This window comes from Hippocampus comes, unplaced genomic scaffold, assembly GCF_001891065.2.
Source record: "Hippocampus comes isolate QL1 unplaced genomic scaffold, H_comes_QL1_v1.1 scaffold6, whole genome shotgun sequence".
NCBI lineage: Eukaryota > Metazoa > Chordata > Actinopteri > Syngnathiformes > Syngnathidae > Hippocampus > Hippocampus comes.
In genome coordinates, this window is record NW_017805833.1 from 362,967 (window position 1) to 380,466 (window position 17,500).

The 17,500-nt window shown below is 40.7% G+C and overlaps 1 protein-coding gene and 1 long non-coding RNA gene across 3 annotated transcripts; one reads left to right on the plus strand and one right to left on the minus strand.

Moving 5' to 3' along the window:
- Positions 1-2,517: 2,517 nt before the first annotated feature.
- capn12 (calpain 12) lies at positions 2,518-17,078 on the plus strand. Of its 2 annotated transcripts, XM_019887666.1 has the most exons (22): positions 2,518-2,819; positions 3,591-3,660; positions 3,948-4,066; positions 5,776-5,909; positions 6,001-6,172; positions 6,259-6,342; positions 7,509-7,594; positions 8,654-8,731; positions 8,819-9,009; positions 10,092-10,336; positions 10,431-10,442; positions 10,528-10,607; positions 11,668-11,790; positions 12,425-12,461; positions 12,538-12,609; positions 13,092-13,137; positions 14,000-14,061; positions 14,580-14,648; positions 15,346-15,424; positions 15,540-15,656; positions 16,342-16,394; positions 16,478-17,078. In XM_019887666.1, exons 1-22 carry the CDS (start codon positions 2,631-2,633, stop codon positions 16,502-16,504), a joined length of 2,145 nt encoding a protein of 714 aa, XP_019743225.1. In that variant the 5' UTR covers positions 2,518-2,630; the 3' UTR covers positions 16,505-17,078. The 2 variants fall into 2 exon arrangements, with proteins under 2 accessions (XP_019743225.1, XP_019743226.1); XM_019887667.1 differs by lacking the exons at positions 2,518-2,819; positions 3,591-3,660; positions 3,948-4,066 and adding an exon at positions 4,612-4,869.
- On the minus strand, positions 3,047-17,209 carry LOC109526394 (uncharacterized). The gene is made up of 4 exons (XR_002170324.1): positions 17,131-17,209; positions 14,559-14,561; positions 9,192-9,200; positions 3,047-3,057 (listed from the first exon to the last, which is right to left on the minus strand). It is a non-coding gene; the product is annotated as an uncharacterized LOC109526394 (long non-coding RNA).
- Between the last annotated feature and the right edge of the window lie 291 nt (positions 17,210-17,500).

Consider the following 17,500-nt stretch of genomic DNA (forward strand, 5'->3'; position numbering starts at 1 on the left):
CAGTCGTGCCTGTGGTGGTCGGAGCACTCGGGGCAGTGACCCCCAAACTAGATGAGTGGTTGCAACAGATCCCGGGAACAACATCGGACATCTCAGTCCAGAAATGTGCAGTGCTGGGAACAGCAAGGATACTGCGCAGAACCCTCAAGCTTCCTGGCCTCTGGTAGAGGACCCGAGCTGAATGAGGGACGGACACCACCCGAGGGGTGAGACGAGGATTTTTTTTTTTTTTTTTTTTATATATCATTCCTCCTCAGTGTGACCAAGCCCAATTACTGTCCCCTGAAACGTTTGAGCCAATACATGCGTGAGTGATGCGGCATAAAACGAGGCGGGACAAAGCCGGTTAACCAGCTGGGAGAGCGAGCGGGGCCCGAAGGCTCCTGGTGTCAGGGTCGTGGGATCAGAGCGGGTCACGGAGGTGTGGGAGTGTCTGCTCAGCCCTCTGACCTTTGTCACTGAAGGCTTCCTATAATCGGGGGCCTCAAAGAGCATACGGACACAATGGAGAGCCCGTGAATGGATTTAAATGGTGACCATTAGGCGGATCCGTGTCTCTATTCTTCTTGTTTATTTAGTCCCGGTCAGTCTCACGTTTGAGGTGTAATCGGCCGTGTGATGGAGAGACAGCGCGGCGGGACAACGGATTCTTGGAGATGGATATCCACCTCAACATCATGAATGGCACCGATAGAAGGGGGAGGAGGGCAAAGGGGACGGTAATTGGACATCCACTTCAAATTGAATGAAAAGCGAAGTTCACGAATGCGCTATAGAGAGGCCTTCCTGACCTATTTGGACCAGATCATTATGACAAAACACAAAAACTAGTGATGACATCATCTGGCAACAGTTTCGATTGTTATCAGTGTATCTCAAGGAGTTTCTTCCCTTTATTTTCTTTCATTTTTTACTTCACCCGAAAGACAAAAACTAATGCCAGTAACAATATTGTGATGTTTGCCTATTTGTGTTTGGAATTTCCAGAGGTCACAACATTAGGAACACCTGCACCTGTTGTCGAATGAATTGGTAGTATATGAAATGTAGCAAAAATACAGATCCGAATCATCTTTGTTGGCAAAGTATGTTAAACAGACAAGGTATTTTCTACTTTTCATTGAAGCTACTCTAGTACACTGCAAAATTATATTTTACTATTTTAGTTTTACTATTTTATAATCGCTGCCTGCCCAAAAGGGAAATGCAATTGAACTGTATCCAAAAAAAAAGTGATACTTCACATTTTATTTGATCTTATTCTGGTTTATTCCAACTTATTTTAATATATTTTATTATATATAAAATTATTTTACTAGACTGTCATAATCCCGAATGGTTAATTTATTTCAGTGTTTTAAATCATTTTATTTGTATCTAATTTTTTCAATTTTTATTTTATTTGTACAGATTTTATGCTTCAAGGTACGTTCAGTTGTGCTGTACAATATATTAAAAAAAGTCGCATAAAATGTATAAAACCGTTTCTTTTATTGTATTAATATATTATTCTAGATTATTTTATTCAAGCAAACTATAGCTTGATTTTTAAAAAAATATTTATTGATAAAAAGTGATACAGTATATAACTTTTTATTTTATCAATTTCTTAATCTTATATTAATCTAAATTTATCATATCTATTATTTGATTTAATCATAGATTTTTTCCCTAAAGAGAAAAAAAACAAACTTTATCTTATTTTTTTTAATTGTTTTAAAGTGCAATATATTTTCTGATACAGATTTTACCACAAAAGGGAAATGAAATTAAGCATTATAAAAGTCATATATGACTGAACATTTTATTTTAGTGTTTTTTTTTTTATCCCGTAGAGAAATTTTATTAAAACATTGTTTTTAGTCTTTGTAAAGGCATTTTTTTTTTTTGCACAAACATTCTCAGCGCTGTTCCTCAGCCATAGTCTGGTTGCGTCGAACCGCACTGAATCAAATTAAAAATTTTTCCTAATGTACATTTTAAGAAACAACAACCACAATACTGATCCTATCGAAGCAATGGGAGCTCCAAATTGAGCTTTTAGTTGGCGTATTCAAAGGTTAAATATTCTCCACATATTGTTCCATTCATTGTTTTATGACCTTCATCATTGACATGCTCGGACCAGTTAGCAAGCCTCAAGACAAGTGCAGTTGGACTATACTGCCATCTAGTGCCCAGTAGAGGTAACTGACAACCTGGCTTCCTAAACTCAAAATACAATTGACAAAAAGAAAATACAGTGAAGACTGAAAATGTCACATAAATTGTAAATACATATTGTAAATAAAGAAAATAGTCGAAAAGGTAGTTTGTCGGTCGAGGTACTCGAAAACCTTCCCCTGACTTGGACTTACGAGTGCCCATTTGTTTCTGTCTGAAGTGACAAACAATGCTGCTGGATCTTAAATGATCAGGATCCAAAAAATGTTGTCATGACTGACTCCAGCTCCACGCCCAGCTCCACGACCCACGCCCCCGCTCCGGGCAATCCGCATATCTTCCCGAGCTGTGTGCATGCCGTTGCCGGAGCTTCCTCTTTTTCTTCTCTTTCAGGCTGTGGGCTCTGTGTTGAAATCACCCCCAGCGGATTCAAGTGTTTGTTTACTTGACTGACAGCCATTGACAGCATGGAGGCTTCTTTAGGTTCTTTCCGCAACCCTATTAAATTTAAGGATCAGGACTTTAACAGTCTCCTGGAGAAGTGTCTCAAGTCCGGCGAGATGTTCTCTGATCAGAGCTTTCCAGCCGAGCAGAAGTCTATCGGTATGGCAGAGGATGACGACCCCAGGAAGGCCATCAAGTGGAAGAGACCAAAGGTAGACCAGACAGATTTGACCAGTTCTTATTCCAGTGCGTCCAGCATAACAAATTGATTGCATTGATTCATCTAAGTGATTCTCACAGTGTGGTATGCAGCCTATCTCTCGTGGTATGAAAATAAGATTTACAGCATTTCAAACACGAAATGCATTTAAATATTTCAGAATGAAACTTGTACTGACTGTTTCAACTTGTTCTTTTTTGCACTTTTAAATACAGTTGACTTGGATGTAACTTTCAAATATCTAATGAACTAGGTGTTTTTTTTTTTGCATTTATGTACACATTTTATTTGTCCTTTATGTGCAACACACTATAATTGAACCATTACTTATGTTTTTCCCCTTCTTTTCAGCCAGCTAAGCACAGTGTTAGTGTTCAAACTGCATAATGTTACATCAGCTAACAATAATATTAAATATACTGGACTTTTTAGGCATAATTTGATGAACACTGACACCTACTACACTACTGTATTTAATATTAGTCATGATGGTGCTACTGGGAGAGCGAAGTATTTTTTTAGATGGCAAGTGACGTAAATATTTGAGAACCACTGCGACAGAGCATTCGTTTATCGCAGCCAATTTGACTTATTGCAATTGTCAACAATAACAATTAGAAAACAATGGCAAACATTAGATTTTGTGAGGCACACAAAAATTGTCCTGGGAGTGTACATGTTGCGCAATTTTCTTTCTTGGGACATTCCATGACTTTGGGTGTTCGCTGCCCTCACGTTGTCTTCTTTTCGTCCACCCCTGAAGGACATCAGTGAGAATGCCGTGTTTGTGGAGGGCACCATCGGCACCACTGACATCTGCCAAGGTCAGCTAGGTGAGTATGGAAGGAATGATCGAGGCCTCCTTGATGGGAAAACACTGTCTGCAAGAGGTGAACCTTCGCGTGAGGGACTTTGCACAATGTAGACCAAAAAACAACGCGGAACAGATGATTTCTATTGTAGTGGAATGTGACTTTATTACATATTTTTGTGTTTGTGGTCAGGGATTGACAGTACCGGGAATTGCACTCCATGGAATGCCAGTTGTTTGAAACTATTTCCTGCTGCCTTCCAGCGACATGGTTGGCCGATACACAAAACCCGTGGTTTGTCTCCCCAGGTAACTGTTGGCTGCTGGCGGCGCTGTCCTGTCTCACCATGCACCACAAACTCTTTGTCAAGGTGGTGCCGCCCAACCAAAGCCTGTCCAACTCTTATGCTGGCATCTTTCATTTCAGGGTGAGTAATATATTAAGTGGAGCGACCACACAGGGTGCTAAAATTGAAAAAATTGAATAAAAAAATGGAATTTCTTTTTGGGCTTTTAATCAGGGGTGCCAATTATGGAGGGCGGGCTACTATCAAATAATCAATCATTGAATTGTATAATTAATGTAGTAGCGCTACACTTCAGTTTCATACTGCTTGCAGCTGAAGCTTGCGTGACACCTTCACATGCTTCACATAGGTATGAAACGTGTCATCATGGCTTTCAAAAAAATAGAAATAATGCATTCAATGAGGGGCAACTTACTGCTCGAAGACGAGGCACGTTCATATTCTTATGGAAGATTATTGAAGAATTTAGCGGTATGAGCTGTTCGGTGTGTTTTCCCCGGGGGCCAGAGCTCCCTTTGGAGACTCCTAACAAGAATGCGACATGACTCAACTTGCAGGACGTAGGGACTGTAAACTCATTTTGCCCTGTCATGGTGATTTACAATGTAGACCAAAAAACAACGCGGAACAGATGATTTCTATTGTAGTGGAATGTGACTTTATTACATATTTTTGTGTTTGTGGTCAGGGATTGACAGTACCGGGAATTGCACTCCATGGAATGCCAGTTGTTTGAAACTATTTCCTGCTGCCTTCCAGCAACATGGTTGGCCGATACACAAAACCCGTGGTTTGTCTCCCCAGGTAACTGTTGGCTGCTGGCGGCGCTGTCCTGTCTCACCATGCACCACAAACTCTTTGTCAAGGTGGTGCCGCCCAACCAAAGCCTGTCCAACTCTTATGCTGGCATCTTTCATTTCAGGGTGAGTAATATATTAAGTGGAGCGACCACACAGGGTGCTAAAATTGAAAAAATTGAATAAAAAAATGGAATTTCTTTTTGGGCTTTTAATCAGGGGTGCCAATTATGGAGGGCGGGCTACTATCAAATAATCAATCATTGAATTGTATAATTAATGTAGTAGCGCTACACTTCAGTTTCATACTGCTTGCAGCTGAAGCTTGCGTGACACCTTCACATGCTTCACATAGGTATGAAACGTGTCATCATGGCTTTCAAAAAAATAGAAATAATGCATTCAATGAGGGGCAACTTACTGCTCGAAGACGAGGCACGTTCATATTCTTATGGAAGATTATTGAAGAATTTAGCGGTATGAGCTGTTCGGTGTGTTTTCCCCGGGGGCCAGAGCTCCCTTTGGAGACTCCTAACAAGAATGCGACATGACTCAACTTGCAGGACGTAGGGACTGTAAACTCATTTTGCCCTGTCATGGTGATTTGAGAGCGTGCAGGCAGTGAATACCCACTGGAACACACACACACACACACACTTACATCTGCAGGCCTGTCGAGAACACACCCTGCGTCACAACCACCTGGAAAGGGCTGCCTTTAAAAGGACAAGAGAACTGTGCATTTTATCACTTCACTCATTTAACAGCCCATCTTTCCCTGTCAGCCTTGTGCAATTTGACTTTGTTTTGAGACGAAATCAAGATGCAGATTAATGGTGTCTTGCTTTCAATTTGGAGTTTGATGTCTTTTGACACCACTTCCTGCGTGATAATGCAGATTAATGGGTTAAACCCGTGTCTACGGGGTGTCTTGCTTTGCATTTGGTAACAAGAGTTTGATGTCTTTTGACACCACTTCCTGCGTGATTCATCTAATCGATGGCTGTTGTCTGTCCCCCGTGTTCCGTCCAGTTCTGGCAGTATGGCGAGTGGGTGGAGGTGGTTGTGGATGACAGGCTGCCAGTGCGAGAAGGCCGCCTGCTATTCAGCTACTCTCACACCCGCAACGAGTACTGGAGCGCCCTGGTGGAGAAGGCCTACGCCAAGTCAGTGGCGCCGCTTCCGAGCATATGCCGGCGGTGTCAAGTCTGACGCGGCCCCGCCTTTTTCATCGTTGCTTTTCCCGCACGCTGGCAGGTTAATGGGATCGTACGGGTGTCTGAGGGGCGGCAACATTTCGGAGGGGATGGAAGATTTCACGGGTGGCATCGCGTACTCCCTGCCCGTCTCCTCGCACACCCCTCGCGTCTTCTGGAGGTTACTGACGGCCGCCCTCGCCCGTGGCAGTCTGCTCAGCTGCTTTATTGAGGTTTTGTACAGAGGAGATGTCGTGACATGCAAGTTTGCACGCATGGCAGGCCAAGGATTTTTGGCCTTTGTTTTTTGTTTCCACAGGCCAAAAACTACAAGGAAGTGAATAAAATAAATGCAGACGGGCTGATAAAGGGCCACGCCTACGCCATCACCGACACCGACCAGGAAAGTTTATACCCAGGTTCTTAACACATGCAATCTGCCCCATCCCATAAAATGATCATTTTAGCATCTCATGTTGTGAAATATTTTTTTTATATTTTATAATGCACTCACCACATAACATCATTTTAGATCATCTCATATTCTCATTTCATTTCCACCTTGCAAGTCATCATTTTATAACCTAACCATCTCATCTGATAATCTCATTTGAACAGATTATCATTTTAAAATCTCACAAAATACCCACTTTATATTACATTTTATCATTTTACAGTTGAATCATCTCATAACCTCATTTTATTTTGTTTCAACATCGCGTCTCATTTATTATATTTTTTCAACATGTTATCATTTCTCACATGATAACGTCATATTATGACATCTTATCACTTAAAACGTAACCATTCCATAACCTCATTTTATTACATCTCTTCCACTTACATTTTATTCTTCTCATAACCGCATTTGATTTAATTTCAACATCACACCTCATTATTTTATTCACAATCTCATATCCTAATTTCATTTGAACAAATTTCATATTTTTTCATTTGATAATTCTATCACTTTATGATATCATATGATCTCCTCTTATCATCATCTTAAAATGTTCCCCGCTTGCCTCATATTCTCATTCATCACGTCTCATCATGTTTTCATTCATTTATTCATTTCATAAACTCATTTTGTCAAATAACGTCACAATTTTATCACCTCATCTGACAATGTCACATCATTTTATCGTCCCGTCATCTCATTTGAGCTCATCGGGACTTTCAAATTTGACCATCTCGCCACAGAGTCTGACTGCAAATAACAATCTCTGTGTAAACGTGTAAACTTTCCCTCACCCCAAAAATATGATATGACGACAGCGTAGAAACATCCATCCTCTCCTCTTTCATCTATAACTGCTTCTAACGACAAAGAGTATGCAGAAAAGTGGTTCAGATTGAATGACTGTCAGTGTCTGATGTCTTGTATTATTTTGTTATTGTGTTATGATGACTTCAAGATGGCGCCGCGAGAGTGGCTGCCTTTACAGCAGCTCCTGTACTTTTTGTTCTTCTACTTTCTTCCTTTCATAACTTTGCTGCTGTAAATTGGGAATTTCTCCATTGTGAGACGAATAAAGGTTTTCTTATTCTTATTCTTGTTGTTTTCAGGTGAGGCATGAGGGGGATGAGATTTTGCTCCTTAGGGTGAGGAATCCGTGGGGCTTTGTTGAGTACCGTGGGCCCTGGAGTGACAAGTGAGAACACACAGTGTGTGTGTGTTGTGATTGAGTTCAAATTAAAATCAAATTCAAATTGATATTGCATTGCAGGAGAATGTGATTTTCAAAAACCTTTACACAGTATTTGGGTCAATTTTTGTTTTATATGGACAATCTGTATATTTATTTATTTCATGTCTAGATAAGTGCTAAGAAAGTGCTGTCCAAATGTTTCCATATTTTTGTTTCATGAAATATAAAAAGCAATAACGCTTCTATTATTGTTATGACCCAGTTTATGTAGAATGTGATTTTCAAAAACCTTTACAGTATTTGGGTCACTTTTTATTTATTTATTTATTTTTTTTAACATCGACAATATGTATACAATATTTATTTATTTCGTGTCTTGATAAGTGCTAAGAAAGCGCAGTCCAAATGTTTCCATATATGTGTTTCATGAAATATAAAAAGTAATAACGCTTCTATTATTGTTATGACCCAGTTTATGATTCGCTGAATTATTTTCAAGCCACATTTGTTCGGCCACATTTTGCGGATGTTGTCAGAGTGAAGACTTTAGACTGCAAGTCAACGAGTTTAAATAAACTGTCTTTCATATAAATGGATAAATTGAGGGTTCATGTACCTTTATTTTAGCGTAAGGCTCACCTAAAATAACCATCTATGTTTCATAAATGCGATATTGTTTATTGTCATACGGATTAATTGATTGCTTGTGTTTGTTGAAAAATACATGGGGAGAGTACCTTGAAAAAAATGGTTGTATCTTAAATCGCAATCGCAATATTAATGGGGGCGGGGTTGCAATTAGATTATTTTTCACAATCGTTTCGTAATAAATGTGATATTGTTTATTGTCATACGGATTAATTTATTGCTTGTGTTTGTTGAAAAATACATGGGAAGAGTACCTTGAAAAAAATGGTTGTATCTTAAATCGCAATCGCAATATTAATGGGGGCGGGGTTGCAATTAGATTATTTTTCACAATCGTTTCGTCCTAGTTTATGTGTGTACGTTTGCATGTCATCTGACTACACGTCGAGCTTGTCTCCTCGTGTGCGTCTGCAGGAGCAAAGAATGGGATGCCATATCCAAAGAAGAGAAAGAGAGACTTGAAATGAAACGTCGGGAGGATGGAGAGTTCTGGTGAGCACGAGAAACCAAAAGAAACACTTTATTCTTGATCCACTTGCTGGAATTTCAACACCCTCTCTTTTGTGTGATCCGGAACAGGATGAGCACTGATGATTTTTGCAAGAAGTTTGATTTTGTGGAGCTCTGCAGTATCAATCCTGACAGCCTTGTGGAGGGAAAAACTACTGAGGCCCTTAGCCCCACCACCTCCACTTCCAAATGGACCATCAACGAGCATGAAGGGTTGTGGCTGAAAGGGAGCTCTGCCGGCGGAAGCCGAAAATACAACCGTATGAACTCTATGTCAAGTGTACAGCTCTGGAAAAAAAAAAATACATATATATATATATATATATTTTTTTTTTTCTTAATGTTTTATTATTTCTTTTTATTTAGTGACTATCTGAGTTTCACCATTCCTCATGGGTATTCTAACAACTGTTTATATGTTCAAAACACACACTAAAAAAACACCTTGACACTTTTGGGTACAATGGTGTTTTGAGAAACAAGATTAATTTGCTGCGTGACCACCTCGTCACTCAAAACACATGTCTTAATTTGTTTTTCCCCTTTGAAATGAATGGACATGCTACTAGTCCATTCCAGCCTCTGTTTGTTTTTTTTAACATAAAAATCGCACTCTATCAATTTGCAGTTTATAAAAACCTACAATCACTTCATACTTAATTGTAAATCATTGAACAGTTTTTGCTTCTATTCATTGGACATTGTGCTGCTCCTTTTGGTCTGCGCACCTTCGCCTCCTGGGGCTATTAATAATACAGAAAATGAGATACACACCCAAAGAAGTGTTTTACAAATGACACAGTAAGGTGATATAATATTAGTTCCGTACTAGTTAGTGAAAATTTTTTCACCAAGGAGAATGAATATCAGCATGTGAGTATTGTTACATTGTAGGTCTGCAAGTGCTGCTCCACCATTTGTGTTTAAACAGGTTATAACACAGTGACTCGATGCTATTCATTAGCCTATCTAAGGCGTTTTGCATTGTTTGTTCAGCTAAAATGACTCTTAAAGCTAACTATACAATTAATTCTCTTTGTTTTATGTTTAGTTTGGCAATAAACTACCTAAAAGTGGCGATAAATCACGTAAAGGCTGTTTTTAGATACGTTCTTCAACATTTGCCAAACTTTGGACCATTTTTCCGCCTTTAAATAAATGCTTTAAATCAGGGGGTCGGTGGGGGGGGGGGCATTTTTCTGTAATATATACCTATACTGCAAATTGAAAAATCTGATCATTTTGCAGTGGTCTCGTAGTTTATTTTATTTATTTTTTTTTTTTTATGGATGAAGCTTTCAACCATCACACGTTTCTCTTGTCATCACTTGATTCTCCTCAGGCTCCTTTTGGAAGAACCCTCAATTTGAGCTGGTTCTCACCGAGCAGGACCAGCCGGATGAGGAAGATGAGGAGGACGAGGAAGATGGCGATGAGGATGAGGAGAGCGGCCCCAACGAGGGCAAGAAGACCGAGAAGCAGAAGATGAAAGGCAAAAAGTGCACGGTGCTGGTGGAAATCCTGCAGAAAGACCGCAGGTGCAAGAACAGTGTCCACTTCCTCTACATGGGCTTCCACATCTACAAGGTCCTCCGTCACGTCCTTTCGAAAGAACATGCCGGCATCCGACTTTCATTTGGGAAACTTACACTTTTCTTTTTTTTTTTGTTTTGTTTTTCAGGTTCCCTTGGAGGTTGGTTGCCAAAGAATGAACTTTTTTTTTTCTCCCCCCATTGGTTGGCATGATATAATTTAATTCGATTTATCATTCCATACAGCTTCAGGGCATGTGTCTGGACCGTAACTTCTTCATGAAAAATCGTCCAGTTGGTCGTTCAGGGAAATATAGGGCTCAAAGGTAAAAGGTTTACATGTTGAAATACTTTGAAAGACCATCACATTGTCCCAAAAAAAAAAAAAATGAATGCTGGGTTATTTTCCTAACGCTCTCGCTGGCTGGGGAGCTAAGGATTTGGAGTAGATTAAGTTAATTTTACCCAAGGTTGGGTTAATTATTTTTCTCCATCAGATTGGGTTGAGGATTGGATTTGTGCAGGTTGAAGTGCTAAGAGTGGTCGCCGTTGACAGTTTTGTAACTTTCTAAGACAACAGTGGTGGTGGATGCATGGCTCAGTCTGTAAAAAGAGTGACTTTGGGCCTTGGGTTTGAGGTTCAAATCCAGGTCCGGGCTGACAGTCCACCCAAGGAAAATGGGTGGGTTGTAGCAGGAAATATGTATTGCGCCAAATGTATCATGCTTGCTGTGGCGACACCTGACAGGTTAAAGTCGCTTCTTTCAGAAAATGTTGGTAATAAAATCAGTGGCGTTTGTAACCACAGCTAGATGGATAAGATGGTAAACCATTTCTTGGTAGTTTTCAGCCCTTGTTGGCATAAACTCTTGACCCAACATGCTGGGTCAAACCCTCAACCTGATGCGCTGGCTATCAATAACCCAGCATTGGCTGGGTCCCCTTTGGACCTAGCATTGGGTTAGCAATTTCACCCAATTTGGGTTACTTTTGACCCAGCAGGAGTGCAAGTATGCCATGTGCTATCCCATTTCACATAATTGGTCCGACCATGTGTTATTTACTACAAAGAATGTGTATTTTCTTCAACTATGTACGCCAGTAAAAAAAAACAAAAAAAAAACTCACAGGCAGAACTATTAAATGTTCTTCCACTAGATGGACGGAGGTACGGAATATAATAAGGTCCCTTGTCTTATAAAAGGCTATACTGTATTCCTACCTCAAATGTGAACCACCATGCTTGGAAAAAAAAAACCCTGCAAGCAAGTGCTCGAAATTCACTCTTTTCATTTCAACTGTGTAAAAAGCAGTATCTAAACATTTATTTCATTGCCTTGATCAGGCAGAGGACGCATATTTACAGCACCTGTCAATGTCCCGCAGGGCTGTGTGGAGAAAAGTGCACCTGGACCCGGGTTATTACGTCCTTGTGGCATCCACCTATCGGCCCAACCAGCCCGGAGAGTTTTTTGTCCGCATCTTCTCCAAGACTGCCAACAGTTTGGGGTGAGAGCGAGAAAGCTGAAAGTTGGAAAATAGAAATTGCATCAAAAGTTGATAATAATTCTCACTTTTGACTGACACTGTCAGAGAGGTGTTAATTTCAGCAGAAATACTTATGGGGGGGAAAAAAAGTGTCACACTGACTCACAGACCAAATTCAAAATTATAATTTGCTGGCTTGGTATTGAAGCCTCAATGCGTTAAAATACAGTCCATGCGGTACTTGCTTCTTTTTGTGCTTTTCATTACTGCGGGGCTTTGGCCCCTGGGAAGTTTTTTCTTTTTAAATTGTGTAAACAATGCACGAGATGTTTCCTTTAAATTGTACGCTGGGAGTTAGTAGCGGTGAAGGACAGCACTGCATCATACAGGGAGCTAGTTCGAATACCGTGCTTTGCCTCTCATGTCGCTAAATAACTGTTCAATGCCACTGCAAGCTACACCATAATCATCTTTGGAAAGACAGAATCGTCTCTTTGAAAATATAATGTCTAATATTGTGGCTTATTATTAGAGAGCGGATACGACTGAAGAAGAGTTCAGTTGCCTCAATTCAACCTTTGGGGATGACCATGACTTGGTTGGCTAAGAATCTACACAGACATTATTGATGACCCGATATTGTGTTACCTTTCAGGACTCCGGATTTCACATGCACTTCAACTTATCTCCCAGTGAGAAACTCTTTCCTTCATATTGTATATATAGTGTAGTGGTGCGTGGAACAGACTAATGGTATCTGTCAAATAGGTGATGGCCGCTCCTGTTGCACCGGAGGATAAAATGAGAGTTCTGAGGACTTTTGATGAAGAGGCTGGACCAGTAAGTAACGATTAGATGCCAGACATATGCATTTCATTACTGACAAAAAAAAAAAAAAAAAAGATACAGTATATCAGCTGTCTTAACATGTCTGACATACCCCAAGGATCAAGAATGACATCAAACTTTATTCAGCAAAATTCTTGCACTGTCTGATGCAATGGAGCTGGCTATCACTGCAGCTCTGCTTACCCATGGGCTTTGATACTGATTGATACACACGTGTCTGGTGTGTCAAGATATATTTTATTGGATGTTTATCCATTTATTTTGTTGGGGGGGGGGCGGGGATGGGGCAGCGGGTTCCCCCTGACCCTTTGTGCGCCCTTGGCAGGCACACAAACAAGAGAAAAGAGAATTTTTGGTGTACAAATAATAAAAACAAGATTTCCAAAATATGACCCCTCTTAGTATGCTACCATATACTGTCTTACCTTAAGAAAATGCCCTTTTAGACTAATAATACTGTTTTTGTCACGTAGGACAACAGGCTGAACCCCAGGGAGCTGATGACGCTTTTCAACGCAGGTGACTTTTGCGATTTTGCTGCCATCCGGTACAACCTCGGTCACCACTAGGTGGCGATGTAGTGCTTAAGTCTCAGAGAAATGACAGAGGTCACCAGTCTAGAGCAGTGGTTCTTAACCTTGTTAGAGGTACCGAACCCAACCAGTTCATATGCACGTTCACCGAACCCTTCATCAGTGAAAAATAAAAATTAGATTTTTTTGACAAATTCAAGACATTAAAAAAGCACACACATTTATTAAAAACAGAAAAAAAGTAAATAAAATTACATGGCCTTAGTTTTTTTTTTTTTTAAATTGTATGTCGTACTACCATGACAGTCACACGGTGACTACTGAGCAGCACTGATTGGACAAGCAATGTCATGTGATCATCTGCAGCCAGTGATGGCCAAGCGGGCGTGTCATAACTAATTGACAGGTTGAGTCGGGTGTGTCTTAACCTCCATGGCAGAGGCTCCGTGGAACCCCTGAGACCGATTCAAGGAGCCCCTGGGGTTCGATCGAAGGTTAAGAACCACTGGTCTAGACGAAGCTTATCAGTGGCGTAACTCAGGGTTAGGGAACTCCGGTTCTTTGAAAGCCGTATCCTGCCTGTTTTAGATCCCTCCCAACTCCAACACACCTGCCTCAATTGTTCATGATCATTTCAGGCCTCGACAGAGCTTGCTGATGAGCTGATCATTTCAATCAGGTGTCTTGGAGTAGGGAGGGGTCTAAATCAGGCAGGATCTGGCATCATTGAAGATTACTTTCAGAGTCATAACAGTGGCCAGACTTGCCCTTATCCTCAAGTCATCCTGCACTGGTGATTTTGTTTTCTCCTCTTTCTTGTCTTTTTTTTTTCCCCTCCTCAATGTCAGTCCTGGACAAAGATTATCACCTGCCGCTGGACACATGCAGGCAGCTCATTTTTGGAGAGGATGTATCCTTTTCACCCAGTGATGCTGCTTAATCCTGCTTAGTCCAAGTTGCAAATTACTTTTACGGTTAGCGTTTTGGCCCTGAACGCCACGCGAGTGCCGTTCATGGTGGCCGACACACACCAGCAAACGTCCTTTGTATATACGCTATTAATAGCCACTTTAGTCACACAACATCAGCCGTTCACGGCTATGGGAGGACACACTCTTTCCCCTGGCAACCGTCTATCTACTCCGTGATGGAGGCAAGCTATGACGCAGGGAGTGTGTGCACCACGCTCTGCCATCCACCCACATTCAGCCCGAGTCTTCTCGGTTCTTCTTGAACCTTCAACCATCACATCACCCCATTTTTATCACCGGCACTTCTCATTAGGGTGAGCTGCAGCCTGTGCCAGCTAACTTTGTACACCCTGTGGCAATCGTAGGAGCAATGCGATAGGCAGACCTTTTCAGTCACATTTTTGCCCTCATTTGTCCTCCTTTCTCCCATTGAAACATTCTTAAAAGTGCTGATAAGATCAAAGGACGAGCCAGCCTCAACCGTCAGCAAACAGAGGCCTTGCTGTCTGATCTACGCCACTTGCAGGTAACAACCGCTTTGTGTGTGTCTGACACATTTGATTGAAACATGTTGTTGCACTCCAGTCCTGCAGGGGGTGGTAACTGCACCAACAGCAGTTTGCACCAACACGTTTCACTGCACTGAAATTTAAAGAGCTCACTTACAGTACTGTACTGCCATTCCCCCAACCCTCCTCCGCTTAACTATCCATGCATTTTCTAAAGCACTTGTCCTCATTTCAGTTTCAATATTTACCACTACACTTAGAACCACCATTGACAGTAGATTCAAAATGACTGAAAATAGCTGATATTAGCTTAAAATTATGTCAACAACAGTTAAGTAAAGAGAGAGTAAAGGCTAATTTAAAAGCATCAATAAATGTTGGCATCTCAGAAAAAAACATGCAATAATCAGATGATTACTGTAATTATGGCAACAAACTAACTACTAATACCTGCATTTTTTTTTACCAGGTTTCCTGATCAAAATTTTGAATATATGTACTTCGGATTTATTTTTGCTATTAAGAATTTTAATTACTGAGGGGCATGAATGGAGAATTGTTCTCGAGCGCACAAACACCTTGAAAACCTGTAAGGACTGATTTATTGCTTCCATTTTGGAACTATGCAATTAAGACCATTTTGTACTGTTTTGATATAATATTGTACATGAAATAAATACGAAACGTAATTAAGAACCCTGTTTCTCTTTTTAGGCTATCTTTTTCCAATTTGATGAGGACTCTTCTGGCACCATGAGTCCTTTTGAACTCAGTGCCGCTCTGCAAGCCGTGGGTATGCGTGCACGCACACACACACACACACACACACACACACACACACACACACACACACACACACACACACAGTTATAGAGTATGTACAGCTGCAATTCTGCTCTCTCTGTCAGGGATGAAGTGTGATGCGAAAGTAGTCCAGCTGCTGTATGAGCGCTTCTCATCTGGAGACCTTCACCTGCCCTTCCACAACTTTGTGGCCGGCGTCACCCGACTGCGCAAGCTTTTTGGTAACATACCTATTTTTGAACATTTTCCTAAAACAAAGAAAAAATTAGCAATCGTGTTTTTCATGGCGTAAAGCTGTAGTGTGTACACTGTACATTGTATCATTTGTGAAGCAATACCCCATACATAGTGGTATATTAAAACACTTGTGTGATGACATTTTTACTTACTTGGTGAAATTTATAATTACCGGTACATTAAAAAAAGAAAATCCTCTATCCACTCCAGACCTTTATCTGTGGCAACATAATTTGAATTAATCCAAACTCCTTTTGTGGGCATTAATTATGTACAGATCTGCTCATAAGTTTGCACACCTTGGCAGATTTTGTAAGACACAGACCATTTTTTAAAAAAAGAAAACGTGTCAAATTGATTTCATTTAAATTAAACCATCGCATTACAGTGTAGCACAACCATTAAACATTGATTACATTAGTATTAAAAATTCTTTAAAGGGAACAGCAATAAGGAGAATCATGAGATGGTTCCCAGTCATCAGTCAGTTTCCAAAAAAAACAAACAAACAAAAGCCAATATTTCACTTTTGCAAGTGTATGTAAAATTATTGGGGGCTTTTATCCAAGCTCATTGAACTTTTTCCACGAAACCTCTGCGAGGCGGGCAGACATTTCAAGAGGGTTGACAACTATGTGAGAAGTCATTTCCTGCTGCTTCTCTCCTCAGCGCTGTATGAATCAGAGAACAGCTGCGAACTGAAAGACAGAGGCATCAATGCTGTGAGTATCGGTTGCGCGCATCTTCCAGCAAAGTCAACTTCTGTGTGATCTCATTCTCTGTGGGACTTTTGTGTCCATCATAGTGGCTCATTCGGTTTCTGCTGCTGTGACGAGCATCTCCGTGTGGACCAAGCGGAGCGTCATTGATTTGACACACTGACACTATCACGTACGCGCATGCACTCACGCAAATCTTTTTCCAACATTTCCTATGTCCTGCGCCTCCAGAAAACTTTAAGTAGGTTCTTAAACCCCCCTGAAACTTACTACAGTAGATAGAAAAAGTCTACACACCCTTGTTAAAATGCCAGGTTTTTGTAAAAAACAACAACCTAACATACAAAAAAAAAAGACTCCAAGATAGATCATTTCAAACCTTTTTCCCCCCATTAATGTGACTTTTAGTCTGAGAAATATTTTAGATGGAGCTGAGTTCAGCACGTGTTTCCACAAGTGTGCTCTGTTCAGAATTAAACAATCTCAAGTGGGAGTCAGCACAAAACTATCACCGTTTTAAGCGCCTGTGATTTACCCCAACTAAAGTCTAGATGCTGTAGTGGGCTTTTCCTGACATTTTTGGCTCTCTAGCAGAAGGCTATCCAAACCAATCAGAGACACTTTAAATGGTCGCAGATGTCTGTAGACTCCCATTTATTTTGCATTTGAATGTTGATTAGTTAATTTTAAAAAACACAACATCCCCATGTGCACACGCTTGGGTTGTTCAGAAAAAAACATTTATCATGGTCTACTTTTTATTTCACAGAAACCTGGCATTTGGACACGGGTATGTAGAATTTTTATATCCACCGTAGCTGTCATCACACAGCTCGTAACAAGCAGCTCCACGGCCCCAACAGTTTACTCATCATGTACTGAAGAGCATAGCCAGGCTAATATCTTCAAACTCACCGATTGAGTGACACACACACACATACATACATACACACACACACACACACACACACACACACACACACACACACACACACACACACACATACATACATACATACATACATACATACATACATACATACACACACACACACACACACACACAGGGCACCGGTTGTCTTAGTGTGAGTGTGAGGGTGATGTCTCAG